This window comes from Rhamphochromis sp. 'chilingali', assembly GCF_963969265.1.
Source record: "Rhamphochromis sp. 'chilingali' genome assembly, chromosome: 18".
NCBI classification, from domain to species: domain Eukaryota; kingdom Metazoa; phylum Chordata; class Actinopteri; order Cichliformes; family Cichlidae; genus Rhamphochromis; species Rhamphochromis sp. 'chilingali'.
The window spans coordinates 34,903,838-34,931,152 of NC_137945.1; the positions used below are offsets into that span (position 1 = coordinate 34,903,838).

The following is a 27,315-nucleotide window of genomic DNA, read 5'->3' on the forward strand; positions in this document are numbered from 1 at the left end:
TGGAAAAGCAAAATGGACAGCTGAAAAAATGCTGAACATGCTGAGGGTCCCTCAAATATACTTGTTAAATGAAAAAATCAGCAAAAAAATGCACAGGGAGAGAGAAGTAAGTTTCTAGGTCAGCCTGGGAGCTGCTGAATTTGAATCCACCAATCAGAGAGCCTGTGTACTTTTTCCCGCCAAAACAGGTGCATCTATTTACACACGCAGCACAGAGAGGCACAGGATTATTGCAGCCTATTTCTCATAGTGAGGACTCCCCTCAAACAAATGACCATAATTTCCTAACCGTAGGGGCTAGAGCGGTCATTCTTATACCGTTCTGTTCAGAAGAGATGGGGGAATCTTCCAGTGTTGACAATTTATCATTAAAATGTGAATTTTTAGAGATATTTGACTTCTAATGCACCATAACTGAGTAGAGCGAAGCAAAAACTGCCTTGACTTGCCCTCAAACAACGCTTTGTAACTCTAAATCTATTTGGAGTATCGATATCATTCTTTCACCGTAAGAGACAGCAGGCTTTGGTGAACAGTCATGGAAATTTTCAGGTCTCTGTGGAAATCCAACAAAAAGTTATGACGAGAGAAAAAAGTGGTTCATTTCCAGGGTTTGAAATCTGAAGAAATCTGAGCGAAGGACAAATTTCCTACCCTCAAACAAGTCCAACTCATTTCAGAACGGTAATAGGTGAGAAAGAAATTCTTGAATTGTGAGCGTCAGGGGTGTCTGAAGATATTCGGGGACAAGCCTCATGTCTTAACTTTGCTTCGTTAAGGAGATATGACGATTCGAATATGCCTCTCATTACAAAAATCCAGCCGTGATTTTGAACAAACTCTCCATTGACTTTATATGGAGAGTTTTCCGACATTGTGTTGGTCTGAGGAGATTTGCGAAAGTTCTATGAATACCACAACAATGATAGTGACATTTTCTGAAAGCCAGCAAAAATACCTACGTTTTGATGTATAATTTGTGGAAGTTGAGTGAAAATTGAGCAAGTAGCAAACAGTTGTTCGGACATGAAGAGAAGACTGCAAAAGCTTCAGTGGCACACTGGAAGCCAAGAGCATAGCAACCATAACAACGCATGTATTTTGTGAAAAATCACAATTTTGCAACTCAAAACTTTAAGAGGCATAAAAGTAAAACAGTAAAAGATTTCAAAAAGCTGAATCATACCTGAATAGCCCAATAATTTATGAACATTTTAAAATTTGAATGGTTGTTCTAGGTGAAAATATGAGGAAGTAGTTAAGTTTCAAAAACAAGCAAATTTTAGCAGAATTGCAGAAGTTTCCCATTCATTTCAATGGGACAAATTAAAGGAAAAAAGTGGAATATTTTAAAAAGTATAATAGTGAAAAATAGCAAAAATCATATCAAGAAAGAGCAAAAATAGCAGAATAGTTTAAAATTTGAACGGTGAAAATCGGCTGAAAATTGTGGAAGTAGTTAAGTGCCAAAAAGTGTACGGAAGCAACTAGAATAATAACTAGAAAAATTTGCATTTCCTGCGAAAATGCAGTGTGGATGCTTAAAGCTGAAGCTGTATGCAAAAAGTAGCTGAAAAAGCTGAAAAGTTGCAGAAATTGTAAAAACTTTGCAGAAGCAAAAGAAGTTTGCTAAAATGGAATAACTTAGCAGAACTGCAATATCTTAGAGGAAACATAATACTTGGCAGAGATACAATAGCATAGCAGAATTTAGCAGAAATATTGTAACTTACCAGAAACATGATAACTTCTCAAAAATACAAGAATTTAGGAGAAATAGTATAAGATAACAGAAAGAATATATTTAGCCAAAAATACTTAAACATTACAGAAACACTATGATTTAGAAAAATAGTACAACAGAGCAGAAATATTGTGATTTACCAGAGACACTGTGATGAACTATGAATATTGTAATTTTAAATTAAGACTATGTTTTAGCACAAATATTATAATTTGGCAGAAATACTATAATTTAGCAGAAATACTATATTAAGCACAAATCCTATAAAAAGCAGAAATGGTATGATTAAGCATAAATACTACATTTAGTAGAAATACTTTGTTTTAGCACAAATCCTATAAAAAGCAGAAATACTGTACTATGATTTAGTAGAAAAACTATAATTAATCAGAAATACTAAATTTAGCAGAAATACTATATTAAGCACAAATCCTATGAAAAGCAGAAATAATATGATTAAGCATAAATACTACATTTAGCAGAAATACTATATTAAGCACAAATCTTATAAAAAGCAGAAATACTATATTAAGCACAAATCCTATAAAAGCAGAAATAGTATATTAAGCACAAATCTTATAAAATAGCAGAAATAGTATGATTTAGCACAATAGTAATAAGTTAAACAGAAAAATTGGAAAAGCAAAATGGACAGCTGAAAAAATGCTGAACATGCTGAGGGTCCCTCAAATATACTTGTTAAATGACAAAAATCTGAAAAAAACTTTATGACAGCCACACAATTACAAATATGTACACATGAGGAAACACACATGCACAGAGAGAGACACACACAAGATCCAATTCAGTCAACCAGTCTAACTATATTCAATTTAAATCCTACAATGACATGCTGCCAAATAAGGGCAGGGTCCTCTCTCTCCCACTAAACACACACACACACACACACACACACACACACACACACACACACACACACACACACACACACACACACACACACACACACACAGAGGGAGAGAGCTGCCGAATTTAAATCCACCAATCAGAGTGGCTGTTTACGTTTTCCCGCCAAAACAGGTGCATCTTTTTACACACGCAGCACAGAGAGACACAGGATTATTGCAGTCTATTTCTCATAGTAAGGACTCCCCTCAAACAAATGACCATAATTTCCTAACTGTAGGGGCTAGAGCGGTCATTCTTACACCGTTTTGTTCAGAAGTGATTGGGGAATCTTCAAGTGTTGACAATTTATCATTAAAATATGAATTTTTAGAGATATATGACATGGATGACTTATTGACTTAGAAGCCACGAATTCCCCAATATGCAAATTTGAATGGCTGAGGCCACATATATGATTGGCTGGCTGGGAAGCCGTGCAGGCCCTGATTTGTGGATTTGAATTCCTCAGCCCTGATATGATTGGCTGGCTTAGAAGCCATGAAGGCCCCAATATGCAAATTTGAATGCCTCAGGACACATATATGATTGGCTGGGAAGCCGTGCAGGCCCTGATTTGAAAATTTGAATTTCTCAGTCCTCACAGAGGATTGGCTGCCTGGGGACCTGGCAGAAATATATAGAAATACTATGATTAAGCATAAATACTACATTTAGTAGAAATACTATGTTTTAGCACAAATACTATAAAAAGCAGAAATACTATAATTTAGCAGAAATACTATATTAAGCACAAATCCTATAAAAAGCAGAAATACTATATTAGGTACAAATCCTATAAAAAGCAGAAATACTATATTAGGCACAAATCCTATAAAAAGCAGAAATACTATATTAGGCACAAATAGTATAAAAAGCAGAAATACTATAATTTAGCAGAAATACTATGTTAGGCACAAATCCTATAAAAAGAATAACTACTATAATTTAGCAGAAATACTATATTAGGCACAAATCTTATGAAAAGCAGAAATAGTATGATTCAGCAGAAATACTGTATTTAGCACAAGTACCGAAAAGTACCAGAAATACTATGATTTAGCCGAATAGTAATAACTTACAAAATTACAAATATGGAGGCATATTGAAACACAAATGCACAGAAGGACACACAAACACAGGCTCTAATCCAGTCAACCAGTCTAACTATATTCAATTTAAATCCTACAATGACATGCTGCCAAATAAGGGCAGGGTCCTCTCTCTCCCACTAAACACACACACACACACACACACACACACACACACACACACACACACACACACACACACACACACACACACAGGGAGAGAGAAGTAAGTTTCTAGGTCAGCCTGGGAGCTGCTGAATTTGAATCCACCAATCAGAGTGGCTGTGTACTTTTTCCCGCCAAAACAGGTGCTTCTGTTTACACACGCAGCACAGAGAGGCACAGGATTATTGCAGTCTATTTCTCATAGTGAGGACTCCCCTCAAACAAATGACCATAATTTCCTAACTGTAGGGGCTAGAGCGGTCATTCTTACACCGTTTTGTTCAGAAGTGATTGGGGAATCTTCAAGTGTTGACAATTTATCATTAAAATATGAATTTTTAGAGATATATGACATGGATGACTTATTGACTTAGAAGCCACGAATTCCCCAATATGCAAATTTGAATGCCTGAGGCCACATATATGATTGGCTGGCTGGGAAGCTGTGCAGGCCCTGATTTGAAAATTTGAATTTCTCAGTCCTCACAGAGGATTGGCTGCCTGGGGACCTGGCAGAAATATATAGAAATATTATGATTAAGCATAAATACTACATTTAGTAGAAATACTATGTTTTAGCACAAATAGTATAAAAAGCAAAAATACTATAATTTAGCAGAATAGTAATAACTTACAAAATGACAAATATGGAGGCATATTGAAACACAAATGCACAGAAGGACACACAAACACAGGCTCTAATCCAGTCAACCAGTCTAACTATATTCAATTTAAATCCTACAATGACATGCTGCCAAATAAGGGCAGGGTCCTCTCTCTCCCACTAAACACACACACACACACACACACACACACACACACACACACACACACACACACACACACACAGACACAGACACAGAGGGAGAGAGCTGCCGAATTTAAATCCACCAATCAGAGTGGCTGTTTACGTTTTCCCGCCAAAACAGGTGCATCTTTTTACACACGCAGCACAGAGAGGCACAGGATTATTGCAGCCTATTTCTCATAGTGAGGACTCCCCTCAAACAAATGACCATAATTTCCTAACCGTAGGGGCTAGAGCCGTCATTCTTACACCGTTTTGTTCAGAAGAGATGGGGGAATCTTCCAGTGTTAACAATTTATCATTAAAATATGAATTATTAAAGATATTTGACTTGTAATGCACCATAACTGAGTAGAGCGAAGCAAAAACTGCCTTGACTTGCCCTCAAACAACGCTTTCTAACTCTAAATCTATTTGGAGTATCGATATCATTCTTTCACCGTAAGAGACAGCAGGCTTTGGTGAACAATCATGGAAATTTTCAGGTCTCTGTGGAAATCCAACAAAAAGTTATGACGAGAGAAAAAAGTGGTTCATTTCCACAGTTTGAAATCTGAAGAAATCTGAGCGAAGGACAAATTTCCTACCCTCAAACAAGTCCAACTCATTTCAGAACGGTAATAGGTGAGAAAGAAATTCTTGAATTGTGAGCGTCACGAGTGTCTGAAGATATACCGGGACAAGCCTCATGTCTTAACTTTGCTTCGTTAAGGAGATATGACGATTCGAATATGCCTCTCATTACAGAAATCCAGCGGTGATTTTGAACAAACTCTCCATTGACTTTATATGGAGAGTTTTCTGACCTTGTGTTGGTCTGAGGAGATTTGCCAAAATTCTATAAATCCCACAACAATGATGGTGACATTTTCTGAAAGCCAGCAAAAATACCTACGTTTTGATGTATAATTTGTGGAAGTTGAGTGAAAATTGAGCAAGTAGCAAGAAGTTGTTCGGACATGAAGTGAAAATTGCAAAACCTTCAGTGACACACTGGAAGCCAAGAGCATAGCAACCATAACAACGCATGTATTTTGTGAAAAATCACAATTGTGCAACTCAAAACTTTAAGAGGCATAAAAGTAAAATGGTAAAAGATTTGAAAAAGCTGAATCATACATGAATAGCCCAATAATTTGTGAACATTTTAAAGTTTGAATGGTTGTTCTAGGTGAAAGTATGAGGAAGTAGTTAAGTTTCAAAAACAAGCAAAATTTAGCAGAATTTTGGAAGTTTCCCATTCATTTCAATGGGACAAATTAAAGGAAAAAAGTGGAATATTTTAAAAAGTATAATAGCAAAAAATAGCAAAAATCATAGCGATGTTTAGCAGAAATAGCAGAATAGTATAAAATTTGAACGGTGAAAATAGCATAAAAATTGTGGAAGTAGTTAAGTGCCAAAGAAAGCAGAAAAAGTGGCAACTAGAATAATAATAATAAAAATAAAGAATAAAGAGAAACAGGAACTCAATAGTGTGGATGCTTAAAGCATCCACACAACTAGAAAAATTTGCATTTCCTGCGAAAATGCAGTGTGCATGCTGTAAAGCTGAAGCTGTCTGCTGAAAATAGTTGAAAATAGCTGAAGAAGCTGAAGAAATCAAAGTCAGTGTTTAAAAAGTTGTTGAAATTTTAATAACTTTGCAGAACAACATCAAGTTAGCAAAAATGTAATAACTTATCAGAAATGCAATAACTTAGAAGAAACATAACAATTCAGCAGAAATGTTGTAGTTTACCAGAAGCTACAACTTAGCAGAAATGTAATAATTTAGTCAAAAATTAATAACTTGGCAGAAATATTACAACTTACCAGAACTGCTATAATTTTGCAGAAATGTAATTATTAGGAAAAAAATTTATACAGATAACAGCTGAAAACGATGAAGTAACCTCAAAGTTACTTGTTTAACTGTGAAAAATGACCAGAAACATTAGAAAAGAAAGAAAACCAATTCAATTCAATTTATATAGCACCAAATCACAACAAAAGTCACCTTAAGGTGCTTCATAGATACAGAGAAAAACCCAACAATCATATGACATATGACCCCTATGAGCAAGCACTTTGGCGACAGTGGGAAGGAAAAACTCCCTTTTAACAGGAAGAAACCTCCAGCAGAACCAGGCTCAGGGAGGGGCGGCCATCTGCTGCGACCGGTTGGGGTGAGAGAAGGAAGACAGGAATACCAGCCAGCAGATAAACTGATGTGAAACAAAACCAAGGTAAAATTGCAGAATTTACACAGTTGGTGAAATGTAAAAATGGCAACATAAAAACCCCAAACAAACAAACAAAAAAAAAACAAACAACATTTAGTTAATAAATGCACAAGATGATTCGATGATAAATATGGTACCAATCTACAAAATACTGTCGAAATGAAGTCCACATTGTGATATATTTCAGGTGTGGAGAGTCACACAGCTAAACAATCGATGTGCATATTTAAAGAATCAAATAAAGAACATTGTTGTGGAATAAATTACAGTGAATAATAATCACTGCCCTGCGTTAGAGAGTGACTTATGATGAGGTATTAATTGGCTTAACTTTACCTCTAACAGCTTTTCAGATAGTGCTGTGACCAGGGTGAAATCCATCATAAAGTAACTGTAAACAGTAGAACCATTAGCATGAATGTTATGGTTCTACCCTGATCAAAACTCAAGTCTGCTGTTTGACCTGATATAAAATGATAAAGAGGAACACATATAAATGACCTTTATGAACTTTTCAAAATGACTTTATATGTCTGACCCATTATCTATATATATTAGAGCAGATGTGGAAAACCACTGTTAGACCTACTCTATACTAACACAAACACAGTCAAAAATTCATTGCTAGTGTGACATGTGGTCCTTTTTGCCTTTGACCAATGATATGCTGGTTACTTGGACCAGTTTAGTATTTGCTGTCACAGAGGAATGTTAACCATAAATCCAAAAGACAAAACTGAAAAAATATGTTAATTGCAAACATGTTTTTGCTTAGTAAGAGGATTGAAATTACATGGAAACTGTCACCTTAAAGCCTCATTGTAAATATCATCACAAACAGATGTTTTCCACACGGTTAACAAAGCTCCACCACATCCAATCACTGCATATAAATCTAAAAGAAAACAACAACAAATAAAATGTAATTAACACAAGTGAAGTCTAAGGAGCTTGGAAAGAAAAGCGTCTGGACTTCTTTGAGTTCCTTGAAGACGTTTCACCTCTCATCCGAGAAGCTTCTTCAGTTCTAAGGGTCAATGGTGGAGAGTCCCAGATTTAAACCCAGTGGGAGTTTCCCCCCAAAGAGGGACAAAGAACCCCCTGATGATCCTCTACCTAATCACATGAGCCAAGGTGTGAAAGTGGGTGTGGGTCCCAATCAGCCAGGGTTTCGGGTGAGCTCATTGTGAAACCTGGCCCCACCCTATCATGTGATTTCCCGAGGTCAGGAAATCACCCACGCCCACTCCCAGGGTGTGAGTGGACGTTACGGTGTCTGGGGAGGGAACTCAAAACTGGATTATAGATGGCAGACAGTTGGTGTCATAAACCACCGCCTCTGTTTAAAGATGGTCGCTCACAGTGGACGTAAATGGCTTCTTTCACTCCTCCATCTGTCCAAAATGTGAACATTGGCATCCTCAAAGACTGACCTTTGTCCTTTAGATGCAGATGAACTGCTGAGTCTTGTCCCGTGGAGGTGGCTCTTCTATGTTGTGCCATGTGCTTGTGAAGTGGCTGTTTGGTCTCTCCGATGTAGAAGTCTGGGCATTCCTCGCTGCACTGTACAGCGTACACCACATTGTTAAGTTTGTGTTTAGGAGTTTTGTCTTTCGGGTGAACCAGTTTCTGTCTGAGTGTGTTACTGGGTCTGAAGTACACTGGGATGTCGTATTTGGAGAAAACTCTCCTGAGTTTTTCTGATACACCGGCTACATAGGGGATGACAATGTTGTTGTGTCTGTCTTTCTTATCCTCCCTCGCTGGTGTCTGATGTTCTTTTCTGTGAAGCTGGAATGCAGGCACACTGGACGAGCTTATTCTAAAAAATACAGAAAAAGGAACATTTTATTTGTGTTAAGGCCTAAAAACTACAAATAAGTTATACAATGAACAATATTGAAATACCTTATAGGTGCTGCAGGCCATATAACCAGTATCCAGAGCAATCTCACACTCACATGATGGTGAGGAAAGACATGAGCTCTGCAATGAGGTTTGAAGGCCTCAGTTGGGACACGGAAGAACTCAGAAGACAGCAATACCTGCACAGAGAGACAGAGTAGAAAAAGCATAGATTTGTAATCCATAATGTGAATTAAAACTCAAAAAGTGTCAACAAGTATAATCATTTGAGTGTGGAATTATTTATGCAATAAACAGGATTTTAATTAATTAATTGAATTAAAAACACTGACATTTTTTTTTTAAATCAAAGATAAAGAATCATACCGCTCTCTGCTCTGAGGATCACTGAGCATCTCTGACAGGAAATACAGTTTCCTCAGTATGAGTCATCATTGATGGTCTCTGAGGTGTGTAGTGTGGTAGCATGATGATGGTCTCCAGATCAGGCAGGAGGTCAGGTGATGGGTGTGTCATCTTCTCCACTGAAGACACACTGGTATGGCAGTTCATAACACAGCAGTCTCCTTGTGGCATGTAGTTATCTGTGCAGTCCAGCACTGATGGATCAAGTTTGGCTCAGCAGTTCATGAAGATGGTGTTAAGATGTTGTTGTTTCAGCTGAGGATGGTGAAGTTTGAAGGTTTTGCCACAAAGGAGACTGTGCCGTGTCTGAAAAAATATATCTACAAAACAAGTGCTTTTAATACCACCCACCCAGCTCAGCCCCCAAGTGTCTATGTAATGCTGGTATGGGGTGTCGGTTACTAAGTCTAATTAGTACATAGGGGATGACAATGTTGTTGCATCTGTCTTTCTTATCCTCCCTCGCTGGTATCTGATGTTCTTTTCTGTGCATCTTTGCTGACTTTATAAACGCCCAATTAGGATATCCACACGTTTTGAGTGCTTCCTTTACATGTGTGTGTTCCTTCTTTTTCCCTTCAGGCTTAGAGGGAACATGTTCTGCCCGGGGGGGGGGGGGGGGGGATGTGTCCTAATTACTCCAAGTTTGTGTTCCAGAGGGTGATGGAAGTCAAAGAGGAGGTACTGGTCCGTGTGTGTGGGCTTCCGGTAAACTTCGATGTTGAGTTTGCCGTTCTCTTCAATGTGCACAGCGCAGTCCAGGAAAAGCAAACAGTCGTCCTTTGTGTCTTCCCTGGTGAACTTGATGTTTTTATCCACAGCGTTAATGTGCGCAGTGAAGGATTCCACTTCTTGCCTTTTGATTTTGACCCAGGTGTCGTCTACATATCTCTACCAGTGGCTGGGTACTCTTCCTTTGAAAGAGCCAAGAGCCTTCCTTTCCACTTCCTCCATGTAAAGGTTGGCTACAACAGGTGACACAGGGGAACCCATGGCACAGCCATGTTTTTGTCTGTAGAAACCCTCGTTGTATTTGAAATATGTAGTGGTGAGGCAGAGGTCTAACAGTGTGCACATCTGATCGGGTGTGAAGTTGGTCCTGTCTTCCAAGGAGCTGTCTTCTTGCAGTCGTTTTCTGACAGTCTCCACGGCCTCTGTAGTGGGTATGCAAGTGAAGAGAGAGACTACATCAAAGGACATCATGAGAACCTTCACAGACATGACACAAGGGAAGACTTTTGATTTAATAACTAAGCTTAAAACAAGTGTTACCTTTGAATATTTGTGGGAAAAATCTGATGCTACCCCAAGAATACAAAGCCACACTGGAAATGATGACAGGCTTGCAGCCCTCTGTCTTCCTGGAGTGAGGTGCCCGATCAGTAGAAGTGAATTGACAGAAGTCAGTGTCTGTAAGAGTGGCCAAACACTGATACTCTGTCCACTTGCGTAGAGTCTAAGAAGCTGGAATGCAGGCACACTGGACGAGCTTGTTCTAAAAAATACAGAAAAAGGAACATTTTTTTTGTCTGTAGAAACCCTAAAAACTACAAATAAGTTATACAATGAACAATGTTGAAATACCTTATAGGTGCTGCGGGCCACATAACCAGAATCCAGAGCAATCTCACACTCACATGATGGTGAGGAAAGACATGAGCTCTGCAATGAGGTTTGAAGGCCTCAGTTGGGACACGGAAGAACTCAGAAGACAGCAATACCTGCACAGAGAGACAGAGTAGAAAAAGCATAGATTTGTAATCCATAATGTGAATTAAAACTCAAAAAGTGTCAACAAGTATAATCATTTGAGTGTGGAATTATTTATGCAATAAACAGGATTTTAATTAATTAATTGAATTAAAAACACTGACATTTTTTTTTTATCAAAGATAAAGAATGATACCTCTCTCTGCTCTGAGGATCACTGAGCATCTCTGACAGGAAATACAGTTTCCTCAGTATGAGTCATCATTGATGGTCTCAGAGGTGTGTAGTGTGGTAGCATGATGATGGTCTCCAGATCAGGCAGGAGGTCAGGTGATGGGTGTGTCATCTTCTCCATTGAAGACACACTGGTATGGCAGTTCATAAAACAGCAGTCTCCTTGTGGCATGTAGTTATCTGTGCAGTCCAGCACTGATGGATCAGGTTTGGCTCAGCAGTTCATGAAGATGGTGTCTGAAAAAATATACCTAACAAAACACGTGCTTATAACACCACCCACCCAGCTCAGCCCCCAAGTGTCTATGTAATGCTGGTATGGGGTGTCGGTTACTAAGTCTAATTAGTGCATCAGAAAGCGGGGGCTACACCTAAAGCCCACACTTTTTGATGTCTTTGTTTATTAGCAGCTTTTTCCAGCTGCTCAGAGAATTCTGACTTGGCCTTTATCCACCCAAACCCAAACCCACCCGGATAAAGGCCAAGTCAAACTCACACACCATACCAGCATTACATAGACACTTGGGGGCTGATCTGGGTGGGTGGTGTTAAACTGTAGTCGGGAACTTTCAGAAAACTATCCATTTACTTCTAAATCAGTTTTTATACATATTCTGTAAGCTGTACTAATGTTTTTCTCTACATAATGTATCATTATAGACATCTCTGGTAGCCTAAAGATAGTTTATAACTTTTGACATTTTTTACCTGTAAAACATGATAAGCAAAAACTCATTCATCACAAAAACTTTTGATTCTACAAAAGCTACTATAATCAAGAAAATATAATTGTCTGTATTTATTCATGTGACCCATAATAAATACCTGCATTTATGTGGGATTTATTTATTTACTATTTCATATTTTCAAGCCCTTGGAGGGGAAGATCTCGTTTGTTGAGCTACATACGTCACAGTAAAAAGATTTAGTCATTTAAAACATGAGAATAAAAGAAATGATGTTGGTTTAATAAATGTTGCAGCACATTTCAGATCAGAGGTGCATGATAGCAGATGTTCTCTGCTCTGCATGAAGTTCAGCAATGATTTGGTGAAATGATTAATAACATTGCAATAAGAAAGGGTCTTCTTACAGACAGAGTAGGGAAGACAATTTTTTCAATGAAAAATATTTTTCATGCTCTACAATCAGTAAACTCTGTAACAAACATGATCTGTAATTGTTTCAAAACTCACCAGACGACTTCATGATTGGCTCGAGGACAGGACACAAAACACAGGGTTGTGGTAACTGTAATATGATCTCAGAACACCTGAATATAGACATTTCTGTGGCTGAGAAATAAAAATGAGGTCAAGCAGGGTGTTCTTGTCTGTAGTGCCAGAAGTGATCAGCTGTGAATACCCTCTCGACTGAAACTGCTCCAGAATCTGTTTTCTTCCACTCTGCAACTGGTTCTCATTAAAATCTCCACACACAATTATTGGGTGACAGTCCATTATTTCAAGTGAATCTAAAAGACTTACCAGGTTTTGCATGAATGGTGTCAAACTGTAGTCAGGGGGTCTGTACACAACAGCAATGAGTGCAGGGAATGGAGCCTGAACCTTCAACACTAAAAACTCAAGATCAGTGACATTATGTAGATACTGTTTTACCTGAACCTGAAAATGATTCCTCAAATACACAACAACTCCCCCACCACTTCTGCTGGCCATGTGAGGAAAGTTTGTGTAGGACACATGTCTGTTGCGTTTGAACATGGTGTAGCCATCCAAATGAAGACTGTCTGCAACAAAGGAGCCTTGAAGGTGAGACTCAGTGAGACACAAAACATCTGCTAAACACATTTCATGATGACTCTTGATGTCACTGATGTGAGATGGCAAACCCTCTGTATTGTGATGGATCAGTGTAAGAGTGTCAAGTCTGCTGGCTGTTTCTCTGACCTGAAGAAGAGGCATCATTTCCTCAACACTGGCTTGTCTCATGGTTTGGAGCGCTGCAGTTACCTCGGGATTGGCGTAAATCTTTTTCTCATCCAAGTCCTGCAAATAGAGTCCACTGAGAGACGTCACCCTGCTGAGAGCAACGTAAGCCATACCTGGTTCAAAAATGTTCTTCATTGAAACTACAGCTGTCTGTGTTGTAAGACCCTGAGTTTTGTGAATTGTGCAAGCGAATGCTAGCTTTACAGGAAACTGTCTGCGTACTGCTCCTTTAAACTTCAGACTCTCCTCTGCTCTCTCAATGTAAACCAGATCATCAGAAGCTGCATTAGCACTGCGGTTGTGTCTCATAGGCTGCCGGTTGTCCATCCTGAGCCCCAGTTTAATTATGTGTCCATCATTTTCAGATCTCACCACCTTTACCAGTATACCAAAAGCACCGTTGACCAAACCGTTTAGTGTGTCCAAGTTTCTGGTCAGCATGACTCGAGCTCCTTCAGCAACATTCAGAGTGTCAGGTAAATCATTTCTCCCACCTGTAAATGGTTTGTCTCTTCGTTCCATTCTGCCTGTACATTTATCCTTCTGGAAATCGTCTGCATTGATGATTATGATGTTTGAATGAAGCTTCTTCAGGGTATCTGTGTTGTGGGATTCCACATTCTTGTTGGTGGCATAAATGTGTAAGACCTCAGTTGGACATTCTTCTGGTGCAGTCACAGCCTGTGACAACAAATCTCTGTCGCACTGAGAAAGCTCATCTGTCTTTTCTTTGACTCTAATCCTGTTCAGCATCTCTGCAAAGGCCACATCATCTTTCTGACGCATGATCTCGGTTAGAGTGATCATCTGAAAATGTTCCTGCCATAGGTCAATCTGTTCTGGATCGTAAACACAGAGAGGTTTAGACTGTCGCACTGGTGGCAGCTGGTAAAAATCTCCAACAGCTAAAACTGACATTCCACCAAAAGGTCTCTGAGTGCCTTTGATTTGTTTCAGTCTTGCATCCACATAAGCAAAAAGGGGTTTTGAAACCATTGAAATCTCATCAATAACAATAATTTCAGCATTCATCAGCTCAGATCTGACTTCATCCAGTTGGTTACCAAGTCCTTGAATGGGTGGTTTCAGACTCCTGGGTAGTTTCAGTAGAGAATGTAATGTAGAGCCATTGATAGAAAAAGCTGCTGTACCGGTAAATGAAGTCAGTAAAACAGTTGGATTTGATATGTCAGCTTCTTCTGCATTAGCAGGCAGTCTGCTCAGGATCTTTGATGCTTCAGAATGAATACACTTAATCAGATGTGACTTTCCAGTTCCTGCACCACCATTGATATAGAAGAAAAATGGATCTGGGTTCAAACCACAAACTCGCTGAATACACCAGTCTCTTATGGCATAGAACACGCAGGCCTGCTTCTGGTTCAGATTCTGATACATTACACGTACCACGGCTGGATCTACTGCAGGTTGTTCTCTGATGGCTCTGATCTCTGTTACAGCATCAGACTGACGACTGTAGTCGGGGACATTCTCCTGTTCGTTCTCATCATCAGAATGTCTCTCAGGAAGATTCTCATCACATTGCAGCCTCACAACTTCAGATTCAGGAGCAAGATTACACCATTCATCAATCACAACATCCCTATTTTGTTCAAACTCTTCCAGTGCACTCTCAATATCCTCAGAGTTCTTCTCATACTTGTCTTTATTTCTTTTCACAACCCTTTTCACAGACTCACTGTGGTCTGAACATGGAAGTCGTACAAAACCTGAGTTGTAGAAGGACTGATAGGTTTGGAACCCTTGTGGTTTCAGTTCCTGCTCTGATCTGTGTGGAAGGTAAAGTCTCAACAGTCGACCATAATATTGCTCAGGATCTTTTTCCTGTGAACAGTGGTAATATCTGATTATAGCTGGTTTATCATTCTTTCGCCTTTGTACAAATCCAAGCTGGTTTAGAAGAGGAAGCACATCTTTTCCTTCATTTGGACCACTCACCAACCTGCACAAGGCAGCAAAATCAGCCAGTGACATTTCCTCATATTCTGGGGTCTCAGGTCTGCATTTGTATTTATCACTCAAACTTGTCATCCAAATATTACAACTGTCGTGTGTTGTGCTTTCCAGGAAGCTCATGGGCCGACTCATTTTTACTGGGTTATCATCTGTTGGTACAAATACAACACTGCGGGAACATTTTTTCATTTTTAGGCCACAGACTCGAGTCACACACTCCTGTGCGCTGATTTCTCTCTTTTTTGAGTAAGCCTGCATCACAGCTCTCATTTCATCACACTCATTGACGGTGTTCTTATCAGAGTTGTCAATAACTGTCTTCAGGTATTCAGAGAGGCCAGATTCTTTCTTTGTTATATATTTACAGAGGTATTCTATACATGAATAGGCATTCAAAATGAATGAGACATCTAAATTAGAGTTCCAGGCTTCAAGCAGGTCTGGGTTGTAATTGTTGATCCAACACTCATTTGGGTCACGTTTCAGAATCAGAGCTGTTTTCTTGTTTATGTCTTGGAGGCATTGTTCATACTCATTCATTGTTAAGTTGCATCGTGACAGAATCTGCTCTATGGTGAGGGAAGCAGCTTCAGGTTCCTTCAGCAGGTTCAACAAAGGTCTGAGTTTGGCTTTTGCAGCTTCAGTGTCTGAATCCTCATCCTGTCTCACAATCATTGTTCTTGTGGCTGGTGGTTTGGGAAACCCAAATCTACAACCAGAGTTCACACTCTTAAAGCATGTCTTTGTGTGGTTTTTGCTGTGCTTTTGTAGCTCAGTGACTTTTTTGTGCAGTTCAGGTTGTTTTTCTGGATCAGGGAGTTGAGCTGAGATGTATCTGTCAACAAAGTCACAGACAGTTTGGTCGTCATCCACATCTGCTTCTACCTTTTCTCGAATCCACAGCAACATGTGTATATGCGGACTACCTCTGTGCTGGAACTCAACTCTGTAAAAGTAATCAATGATCTCACCAAGGGGCTGTGCAGGAGAAAAAAGCAAATCTCTGAACAAAGCCTCAACACGTTTATCAAACATTCGCATGGTGGTTACTGGATTTGATCTTAGAATTTCACACTTTTCTGACCAGTCCAGGGCTTCAAAATCAACCTCTTCACCTTGCTGTCTCTTTATTGCTTGAATCACTTCAGGCCATCTCATCTCAGCAGCAGAGAAAGTGACAAAGAACTGAGGTGTTCCTATTTGGCGAACCATGCTGAATAGATCTCTGGTAGTTTTCTGCCAGTAAGCTGGAGTTCCTCTGAGTGGCTGCATAAATCTGATTGCATCTTTATTTCTTACCAGCTTCTCTACTTCTGTCTTACTTTGTAACATTCCTGATGTGATTTTGCGTCCATCTTTGGTCATAGTTTTACCTTTCCTTAGCTGTATCGTCATACTGGAATTAGCCAAGTGTATTTCAGTGACAAACTGTGAGAAAAACAGGTAATTTGTGTCTTTAGCAAATCTTGCATCAATGTTGAAAAGCCTTGATTTGAAGTAAGCACTTGGTGTGAGTTTAAGAAGTCTCTTTTCATCCAGTGTATTCTGACCAGTAGGAAACTGCACAGGAAATGCCATGGCTTCCAAATGAGGAGTTCTGAAGAAGCTAACAGGATTGTTTCTTTCTGCAGGAGCCACACAATATGTGTTATCAGTGAAACAGAGAATCTCTTCTGAAATGTCTACAGGCTGCAGACAACTTTCTAGAGCAAAACCTCCATTGTTCAAATCACTTTCTGGTTCATCTGGATTTTGTTCCTCTGGTTGTTCATCACAGGATTGCATATTAATATCTTGGTCACTTTGAGACTCACTTTCACACAAAAGGGCATCTTTTTCATAGTTGTCAATTTCCATTAAATCTGCTTCATTATAATCATCACTTGCCATGCTGGCTTCATCACTGCTGTCATCATCAGGTAACGTTGGATCACAAAGCAATGCATCATCTCTGATAATAATATCTGTGTACTGTGGATGAATTTGTTTCAGTTTACGCAGAGCTTGAATGAGTTTAGACCAGGTGACAGTCTGGAACAGCTGATGGCCTTTGTAGCACAGTCGTCTTTTCAGCTTTATCCTCATGATCTGTGATTGGCTTCTGATCCTCGGTAAACTGTCAACTGTTTGTTGGACCTCAGATGGTACACACACCACATTACCACGTATGAGTCTCTGTCTCCCCTTTGGAAGAGGAATAATCTTAGCAAATGGTATGCATTTGGCAATCAGATGTCTCTCCAGAATGTTGAGATCACAAAGTTCAGCTGGAATATCCTGCAGTTCTAAACCATTAACAGCAGCAAGCCTGGGCATGCATCCACTTTTGAGGGAACTGTGACATGTGTGACAGATATACTCTTTTTTTCTCTCAACAGGAAAGCTGCAGTGATCATGACATGCTTCATCACACACATGAACAAATTTACCAGTTAGGCACTGATGAGCTACAGTCTGGTGTTTTGAGTAATTTTCTCTTTTGCAGATCTTCACCTGATTAGGAAAAGAAGCTTTTAGACAAACAGTACAAACATAAGATGGTGCTGACTTAATGTTTGATCTGAAACGAGATATGGCCTCATTCATTAAAGTGTTCTCTGGATGACACTGTAAACTCTCAGCTGGTCGATGCATCTGGCGATATTTCCGTTTTATATTCATTGCACATCTGATATTATGCATCTGTCTGAAAGAAAAACCGTTCCAATATTTTACTCTCATTCGTTCTCTCATATTGTCCTTGTGTTGTTGCTGAAATTGTTTTTCTTCTCCATACCGCTTTGTCATATAAGATCGTTTTTTCTGTTTAAAATCTTCGCTTTTTTTTATATAGGTTATATACATATGACCTCATGTAAGCTTTATGTTTCTCTCTGAATCCAGCACAAGTTCTGTATATTCTTCTTATACGCTCTTTCTGCTTTTCTCTGAATATGGGAGACTCTCTATATGTTCTTGTTACACGTTTCTTCTGCTTTTCTCTGAATATGGGAGACACTCTATATGTTCTTGTTACACGTTCCTTCTGCTTTTCTCTGAATATGGGAGACTCTCTATATGTTCTTGTTACACGTTTCTTCTGCTTTTCTCTGAATATGGGAGACACTCTATATGTTCTTGTTACACGTTCCTTCTGCTTTTCTCTGAATAGGGGATTGTCTTTATATGTCCTTATGACACATTCTCTTTTTCTCTCTCTAATTTTAGCACTTTCCCTATACATCTTTCTTAAATGTTCTCTCTGTTTCTCCTTATAGGTAGCATTTAATTTATACAATTCATTTTTGTACATGCTCTTTTTCTGTCTGTGATCAGGATCATTACACTTCTTAGTTGAGTTTTTTTTCTTTGTCTTGAAGCTTTCATCAAACCTGTACATCTGCCTTTCTTTCTTCTTCTGATTTTCCTTTCTCTGTGGTACTTTTTCTTGGGCTAATAATCTTCTCCTTATTTTTCTCCTTTGCTGTTTATTATATTTCAGCAGTTTATCTGAGAGTTCCTCTGTTATATTAGTTAAACAGTAGGCAGTGTTTGAATCATTCTGAGGAACAGAATCTGATGTTACCTGCGTTTCTCTCACAGAGGATGCAGATGTTTCTTTTTCTAAATACTCAGAAGGAAGATGGTTGTTTTCAGTAGCAGCTGTCTCATTTGAATAATCCACTCTGGATGATATCACTTCAGTCGTTAAAGTGTCTCTCACAGTCTTCTGTGTCTGGTCAGTAGATCTTTGGGAGTTTATTTCATGAACGGCTTCATTTAAAGCTGGTGCTGTAACAGTTGTAGCTGTTTGTCTGTATTCGGTGGTTTGATTAGCATCTCTTTGGTCAGCAGCGTTTTCACTGTGAAACTCGATGGGCTGTAGCTCATAAGTGCAGCTTGGTGCGATGCTGAACATTCTGTACAAACGTTTGATCCTGTCAATCATGTCATTAAGACGTGTGAATTTCAACATAACTGCAGTTCCACCACTTACACTTAGCGACAATGGCATACCAGTAGACTTACGTGGGTGAGGATCAAAATATGCATATTCACCTGAAGTCAGCCTGCTAACAGCGATGACTGTTCCTCCCATGACTAGCAAAGCATAGCGAACGTCTGAAGCCAAACACTGTAATCCCTGTTCAAGGCTCGGAAAGTGATCTGTACCATCAAATGTGCCGTAATGAGCAAACTGAGACATGTCGACTTGATACTCGTGTGTGCGGCTGGTAACAACTGAGGGAAGTTCATCGCAGGCTAGAAACACACTGTTCACAAACCTCAGTCTGGCATCTGAATAGACGGCATGGCCTTTGTCCAACACACGGTTTAGATCTGCTCTGGTAATAAATTCATCCTCGTGTAAGAATGACAGGAAAACCAAACTGTTAGCCATGCATTGCTGATTCCGGTACTTTCCATACCTAGGAGCGGCCTGGCTTCGGGAAGCACAGACGCTACTCACTCGTGGACTTTCACTGTTTGTAACCTGTACATGAGACTGTCCTGGAGCTTGTCCATCATGCTGTGTTTGTACAGTTAGCTGGGGTTTAGTCTGGATTACCTGCATAACTTCAGGCTCTGGGACAGACACTGAGGGAACACTTCTTTTTACCACATCTGCATAAGACACTGTGGCTGTCTCTCCATCATGCTGTGTTTGTACAGTTAGCTGGGGTTTAGTCTGGATTACCTGCATAACTCCAGGCTCTGGGACAGACACTGAGGGAACACTTCTTTTTACCACATCTGCATAAGACACTGTGGCTGTCTGAACACTGCTCTGCACTTCTGTGCTGGGAAAAGCTGAAACACACACCTTTACCTGCTCACTGCTCTGAGAAACATTCACCTGTTCTTTCTGCTTTTGCCATCTAAGCTTCTGGGACTGCGACCTTTGACTTTTTCTTGGCATTTTGCTGAAGTACAATCTGGAGCTTATATGTGGTTATACACAAATATAAACAAAACTGAACCTTGAAACACAGAAAAACTTATAACTCCTTAAGTTACTGTTAAATCTGAGAAATGTACTATTATACTATAAAATGTTTTTATGAATATATGAATAGATGTTAAAAAGCTGATTTGTACTCCAAACTCAAAATAAAGGAAATTCAAAGTTCTCTGGAAACAATTTGGTCCGTTTTATTGTAGCTCTTTTAGAAACGGGGTTTCTTCAGCTGGATGTTCTGCAGCAGTCAGGAAACAGGAAGTCTGGGTCCTCAGGCACTTCTCGATGACAATACTGACTGAATACTTACACTGAGTGACAAAATGGGTTTGTCCTTAAATAATAATACTATAAACTTGCAGTCAAATGTTATAGCCAATGAAACAGACTAACAGACTGGATCTGATTTATTATTTATCTGAATGTATGTATTACAAAATAACCAGATTATCTTATTACAAATAAACTTATAAAAAGGTGATATTTTATACAATTGATCAAAGTAAGCCAAACTAGCAGTCCAAACTAAAGTCTAATGCAAAATTAAAATGACAAATGTAGGGCTGTGTAAGTAGTTTCTACTATAAGTTCTACTGTACTGTAATTCTACTACTGTATATTCAACTTGTAATTTAAAGCAAAATGACTGAATGTGAGAGAGCTTAATGACAGGAAAGAAAGAGCAGTGAGAGCAGAGATCTCTCAGAATTCTGTAACAGATAGATCAAGTTCTGGTAACTTGGATTTCTGAAAATTGGATTCTGAAAGGATTCTCAAAACTTGGATTCTCAAATTAGATAGAGCAGTAGAGATAGAGGGATACAAGATAGAATGGCTTTCAAATTAGATAGAGCGGTAGAGATAGAGGGATACAAGATAGAATGGCTTTCAAATTAGAGCAGTAGAGATAGAGGGATACAAGATAGAATGGCTTTCAAATTAGATAGAGCAGTAGGGATAGAGGGATACAAGATAGAATGGCTTTCAAATTAGATAGAGCAGTAGGGATAGAGGGATACAAGGTAGAATGGCTTTCAAATTAGATAGAGTTGGGAGAGTGATAGGATAGACAGAATTGCTTATAATGATAGAGAGAGAGAGAGGATCTTCTGCAGCAGGTCACCTGTAAGACACAAAAGGCATGGAATTAGTCATATTTCCAACATGCTTGGATTTACCATATTCTTCAGACTATATGGCACACCTAAAATCCTGTCATTATCTCAAAAACATACAATGTGCCTAGCGTATCGATTCTGGTTATGCTTACTGACCTCAAACGGGATTTCTGTGGTACACAGCGCTCAAAATTCTGTCAAATATTTTAGTAAGACTTCGTAAGCTACAAAGCTGCGCTGCTTGATGTATTGTCAGAGCATTATGGCTACCATAGTCAGGACCCTCGCAGAGTAATTCGTACGGTGCTTCAACATAACATTATGGTGTGTGTACAAGGACCTGGCACGTGCTAAGAGACATGCTTAAGAAGCAGATTTCAAACTGATCAACCCATGAAGAGTTTGATGGATTTGTGGATGAGGAATGAACTGAAAAAGTGAGTGTATTGTTCTGTATTTTATGTGTTACAACTGAACAGTGTTGAGAGTTGTTTGTGAATGACTTGAATAAAGTTTGACTTATCTGACTGTTTGTTTGGCTTAATCTGCCTTAAAAACAGGCTTGTTTATTGACATTATGCCTTATAATCTCAAAAATACAATACATGTAGGGCTTTAAATACTAAAGACTTCTACAGTAAATTATTGGACTGAACAGAATGACAATGTTTAACAAATGATGGTGGAACTGTTATAAGGACATTTTTACATTCTATTAAAACAATAAACTAAGTCTATAAACTCAAACCAAGACGTGCTGCTACAGTAACTTACTGTAAATATTAAATGGTCCAACAAAACCAACACACTGAGGTTAGAGCAGACAGTTTCAGGTCACTCTGTATGAATTTTGGCAAAATGAGAAATTTGGAGACAGCTAGTTTCTACACAGCAGTTTCTACATATTTCAGTCACATTTGGGGCATGTTTGATACACAGCAATAAGCACTACACTAAATCTATAATAAACTTATCATAGCTGATATAAAGGCCTAATTAGCAAAATTTAGTATGATGATCATTTCTTTGTAGATCATTTCATGATAAAAAGAACAGAAGTGAGTGCTGTATCTGAGCTGTTGCATGTAAGATCTTTGCTGGAGATTCCCACATTTCTTAAACAAACAAACAAACAAACATGACTTTCAGACAGTTCATCTTTTGTAAATTAGGGCAGGATTATTTTCAAAAAACAGCCTTGATAAAAATATCAGGCCACTATAAAATGTCTTATGTTTATGTTTTCATCCCACCTATATTTTGCAAGTCATTATGACAAATTACAAAAAGCATTTTTTAGGCAGTGATTTAAGGGAAGAAGCTTTTGAAATCCACCATGCCCTACCACCAGTGGTCTCAAACTCTGGTCCTTAAGGCCTGGTGTCCAGAAACTTTTCTATGTGTCCCTGTTGCAACACACCTGAATAACATTAGTAGGTCATTAGCAAAACTCTACAGAACGTGACTGCATGCTGAGGTGGTAATTCAGCCATTTGATTCATGTTATAGCAGCTCATGAGTGAATGAACATGATGCAATGAAAGTACTTTTAGAAGTACATTTTTCCAAACACTTAAATTACTTAAATTTGAACAGTCTTCGGGGATGCCACTTCAACACAGTCAAATTCTATACTCTCACTAATGACCTACAAATGTTATTCAGGTGTTTTGTAACAGGGACACGTGGAAAAGCTTCAGGACACCGGCCCCTGAAGAGTGGAGTTTGAGACCCCTGCCCTATGTGAATATTTAATCGTCCCTAAACTGCCAGTCGTGAGCTGCTCTAATGTGAAACAAACACATATAGTTCTGTAAAGGTTTACAAAGAGATTTCTAAGGATCTGGAGACCCCAGAAAACAAAAACGCTCCCAGATATTGTAGCTGAACAGGCAAAAACAAGTTGCCTAATAATATCTCGATGATAACCAAGAGCTGTGCTGACTAACTGCACTAAACTGAATCATCTATAGTGAGAGAAAAACACCAGCATTAAAGTCAAACATGGTGCTGTTACTGTGATGTCCCAGAGTTCCTTTACTACTTCAGGACCTACATCAACTCATCAGGTCCTGGGCTTAAGTTTAATCACACTTAGGATCTGAAGCACACAAGCAAGTCCAATTGAATGAATGAAACAAAACACTTGGTGTAAACGAATCAGTCTGGACTTTAATGAAATTAAGATACTTGGTATGACTTGAAAACCCTATCCATCCATCCATCCATCCATCCATCCATTCGCTTCCGCTTATCCTTTTCAGGGGGCACTGGAGCCTATCCCAGCTGTCATAGGGCGAGAAGCAGGGTACACCCTGGACAGGTCGCCAGTCTGTCGCAGGGCCAACACACAGGGACAGACAACCATTCGCACTCACATTCATTCGCAGATACACACCTAGTGACAATTTGGATTATTCAATTAACCTATCCCCACAAGCTGCATGTCTTTGGACGGTGGGAGGAAGCCGGAGTACCCGGAGGGAACCCACGCAAACACCGGGAGAACATGCAAACTCCACACAGAAAGACCCCGGCCTGATGTTGGAATTAAACTCAGGACCTTCTTGCTGTGCGGCAACAGTGCTAACCACCGTGGTACTTGGTATGACTTGAAAACCCTATATTGGGCCTTAATTAAGACTTTTTTCTTTTCTTTTTTTGCCTGTCCTGTTTGGATCTAATTAAGACAATTCTGAAATTATAGTGGACCAAAATCAACCAGTGATGTAAACCAGTCATTACCAGTTACTGTAAATGCTTGATGGTAATTGTTGCTATCAGGGCATCCACAGCTGGGTATTAGAGACCAATATGTTTTTACATTAGACCAGGTTGTTCTGGTTCAAAAATGAAATCATCACTTTAAAACTGCTTTTTGTATTTATCCAGGTCATCCTTGTTAGATGATTTGAAACATGTGAAAAAAAGCATAAACAAAATAAATCTGCAAGGAAGAAAGACCTTTCTCAGCACTGTACTGCAGACAAAACCTATACTTACCAGACTTGCGACGATCAGATCAGTATCCTAGAGAAAGGAAACAACACATCAGATCACTGTTTAATGACTTACACTGTTGAACCTCTTCACACACAATCCAATTTACTGTGACATGAAATAACTAGTAAAATCCTCAATTTCTTCAAGCCTTTATGAACTCACTGTAGTCTGAATAGGACAAACTTCAGTTACAGAGTCTCACATGGCGATAACATGTGTAATAAAGGCATGCATACTACAGAAGTGCAAAGAAGAGGCACCAATATTTGTTGGTACAGATTATGGCTTTTTAGCTCCATCATTTTCTATCACAAGTCAGTGCTTAATAAAGTGTGGAAAAACCACAACTGTTAGAATCAACGGAAAACCTCATTAGGTTTTAGTTCTGATCTGAATATGTAAATCCTAAAATACATGTAAATTCTGACATGTTATAGTAACAACAGTGGCACGCCATTTTTGCAATTAATTTCTTAAAAATTATAATAAAAAGTCCTTCCATTGTACCTGTTGGCAGGAATCTTTTTGTATTTTGCAATATTTCCCTTTTATATATAATTTTCAAACACATTGTATCAAGCAACTTATTAAGAAACTGATTTAAACTTAGTGTACATAAATTACACACAGGCTTTACATACACAACATTGCCTACTCACAACTCTGGTTCTCTTAGTCTTTTATTATTGCTTAAATGTTTAACGTACCACTTCTGTTCACTCAGGCAAAAATACTTCTATAGTGGTCTGACTTTAATGTAATACATAAGCAGAATATGAGTGAAGATATAAATCAACAACTGTGGTGCTCTTAAGTGTTTAAGCTACCACTTACACTAACTCACCTAAAATGCGTTCATAGTTATGTCTGCTAGGTAAATCCATAAACAAACGGAGAACATGAACAACTGTATAAAAACAGTTGTTTGTGTTCAAACATAAAAATCAGACACAAATGGCCTGTTAAACTTCAGGGACAGTCAGAGGTCATGTGTGGGGCCTTTGCTGCTACAAGGTATAAATTCTGACCATTTGTTTTTGCCCATCAGTAAATGGTAATGTCACAAAAACCAAACTACGTTAGGTAAGTTGCTAAACATGTTACACAGTGACAATGTCATATTACTGCAGTTACAATTGCTGCTTACTTACCAGCAAAGGCAAAACCGAAGTTCTGTTTCACTCTGTAACAAAAGAACAAAAATACAGAATCAGACAACTGAAATCAGCATCAGAGTCAATACTGCATCACAATCTGTAGTGGGGAAAAAAATCTGTTAAATTCTTTGTTTACAACAGCTTTACTATAAACACCCCATCTTCTCTTTCTGCACCTTATTAAAGATTTCTGTCTTTATTAAGGTGATGTGTCGTTTTATCCATCTGCAATTCCACAGAAATTCCTCATGAACGTAAAGCTCTAATACTTTGGTGCTATTACATAACACAGCAGATACCACAAGCAAGGATTTGCTCGCACTGCACACTTGATCAAATGATAACATCACAGTTTCAAAGCGTGCAACAATCACAAATAATACTTGATACTATAAATGCTTGATGGTAGTTCTTCGTATCAGGGCTTCCACAGCTGGGTATTAGAGACCAGCATGTTCTCACATTAGAACAGATAGCTCTGGTTTGGTTTTCTCTGCTTCATATGTGAAATCATCCCTTTAAAATGCTTTTTTGTATTTATTCATATCATCCCTGTTAGATGATTTGAAACATGTGACAAAAAAGCATGAACAAAATAAATCTGCAAGGAAGAAAGACTTTTCCCAGCACTGTACCTCAGACAAAATGAACTCACTTTAGTCTAAAGAGGGCAAAATTTAATTGCAGAGTCTCAAATGGCCTTAACATGTGTAATAAAAACAATAATTACTACAGAAATGCTTTGATAAGCCTTTAAAATTAGACATAAATGGCCTATTAAACTTCAGGGACATTTTTAGGGACACTCAGAGATCTAGTGGGGGGGGGGGGGGGGGGGCTTTACTGCTTATAAATCCTAAATGTGTTTTTGCCCATGAGCAAATGGCAAGATATCACAGAAAGCCAAACTATTGTATATAAATTGCTAAACATGTTACACAATCCCAATTTCATATTGCTTCAGTTACAATCACTGTTTACTTACCAGCAAAGGCAAAACCAAGCTTTATTTCACTCTGTGTAACAAAAGACAAAGAACAAAAATACAGGATCAGAAAACTCAAATCAGCATCAATACTGCATCACTCTCTGTTGTCAAAAAGATTCACTAAACTTCTTTGTTTACTACAGCTGGAATACAAACAACAACTCTCCTCTGTTTTCTTTGGTCTACATCTCATTTAAGATTGCAAAACACTCATACATGAAAAACTGCACGACATATTTTTAAGGCTTTAATATTTGAGGTGGTCTGCATTCAAATTCTACTTCCTAAAATATTACCAACTGCACATAGTATCATAGTAAATATGCTGTAGTTTTAAAATAAATATCTATGTACCATACTAATAATAATATACTGCCATATTTTATTTATGTGAAGGTGGGCTGTTGTTTATTTCATTAATTTCCCACAAAGTGAGAATTTAAACTGTGCTGCAGATTTAGGTTGGCACAAACAAGCCTTTGTTAAACAGTTCTTAAAAATTAAAGTCTACATATTAGGAGTTCTTATTATTCTTGGGCTATGTCCACACGTACACAGGTACTTTTGAAAATGGAGATTTTTCTATGCGTTTGCACCTTTCGTCCACACTTAAACGGCGTTTTCGGTCACTGAAAAACTAAAAACGCTTGCCAGAATATTTTCGAAAACTCCGTTTTTGCATTTATGTGTGGACAGGGAAACGGAGAAAACGCAGCGCCTTTTTTGACGTCACACTGTGCGCCACGTTATTGTTTCGGTGAAATGCATTTCTACAATACGGTTACTGTTAATTGTTCTCTCTGCAGTGTTTAAATGCTTACATATGCGCACACAGTTACTGTCCCCCCACAGATATGACTCGGTCCTGCTTCTATGCCCCATCTTTGTTTACCATTTCCCACCGAGGCTTCTAGACTTCTGATTGGCCAACATTTCTACACGGTTAGGAATATAGCGCCACCTGCTGCTTTGGTATGTTCCTAGCAGCGTTCTCCTTCATTTCTGCATTTATGTGTGGACGGGATTG

At 38.7% G+C, this 27,315-nt stretch overlaps 1 protein-coding gene and 2 long non-coding RNA genes across 7 annotated transcripts; all 3 read right to left on the minus strand.

Annotated features, from left to right (window-relative positions):
* Nucleotides 1-9,840: 9,840 nt before the first annotated feature.
* LOC308385559 lies at nt 9,841-11,267 on the minus strand. The gene is made up of 4 exons (XR_013969548.1): nt 11,117-11,267; nt 10,795-10,931; nt 10,483-10,705; nt 9,841-10,364 (listed from the first exon to the last, which is right to left on the minus strand). It is a non-coding gene; the product is annotated as an uncharacterized lncRNA (long non-coding RNA).
* Nucleotides 11,268-11,311: 44 nt separating this feature from the next.
* Nucleotides 11,312-17,536, minus strand: LOC308386106 (uncharacterized protein). Of its 5 annotated transcripts, XR_013969718.1 has the most exons (4): nt 13,065-17,536; nt 12,774-12,904; nt 12,642-12,681; nt 12,354-12,369 (listed from the first exon to the last, which is right to left on the minus strand). XR_013969718.1 is itself a non-coding variant. In XM_080865423.1 (3 exons), the coding sequence occupies exons 1-2, from the start codon at nt 17,397-17,399 to the stop codon at nt 12,794-12,796; spliced, it is 4,446 nt and encodes a 1,481-aa protein (XP_080721549.1). In that variant the 5' UTR covers nt 17,400-17,536; the 3' UTR covers nt 11,441-12,681; nt 12,774-12,793. The 5 variants fall into 5 exon arrangements, 3 of the variants coding, with proteins under 3 accessions (XP_080721549.1, XP_080721547.1, XP_080721548.1); XR_013969717.1 differs by adding an exon at nt 11,312-11,391 and having other exon boundaries at nt 12,351-12,681; nt 12,774-17,536; XM_080865423.1 differs by having other exon boundaries at nt 11,441-12,681.
* Nucleotides 17,537-20,215: 2,679 nt separating this feature from the next.
* On the minus strand, nt 20,216-27,090 carry LOC308386139. The gene is made up of 4 exons (XR_013969731.1): nt 26,286-27,090; nt 25,295-25,326; nt 24,144-24,170; nt 20,216-21,145 (listed from the first exon to the last, which is right to left on the minus strand). It is a non-coding gene; the product is annotated as an uncharacterized lncRNA (long non-coding RNA).
* Between the last annotated feature and the right edge of the window lie 225 nt (nt 27,091-27,315).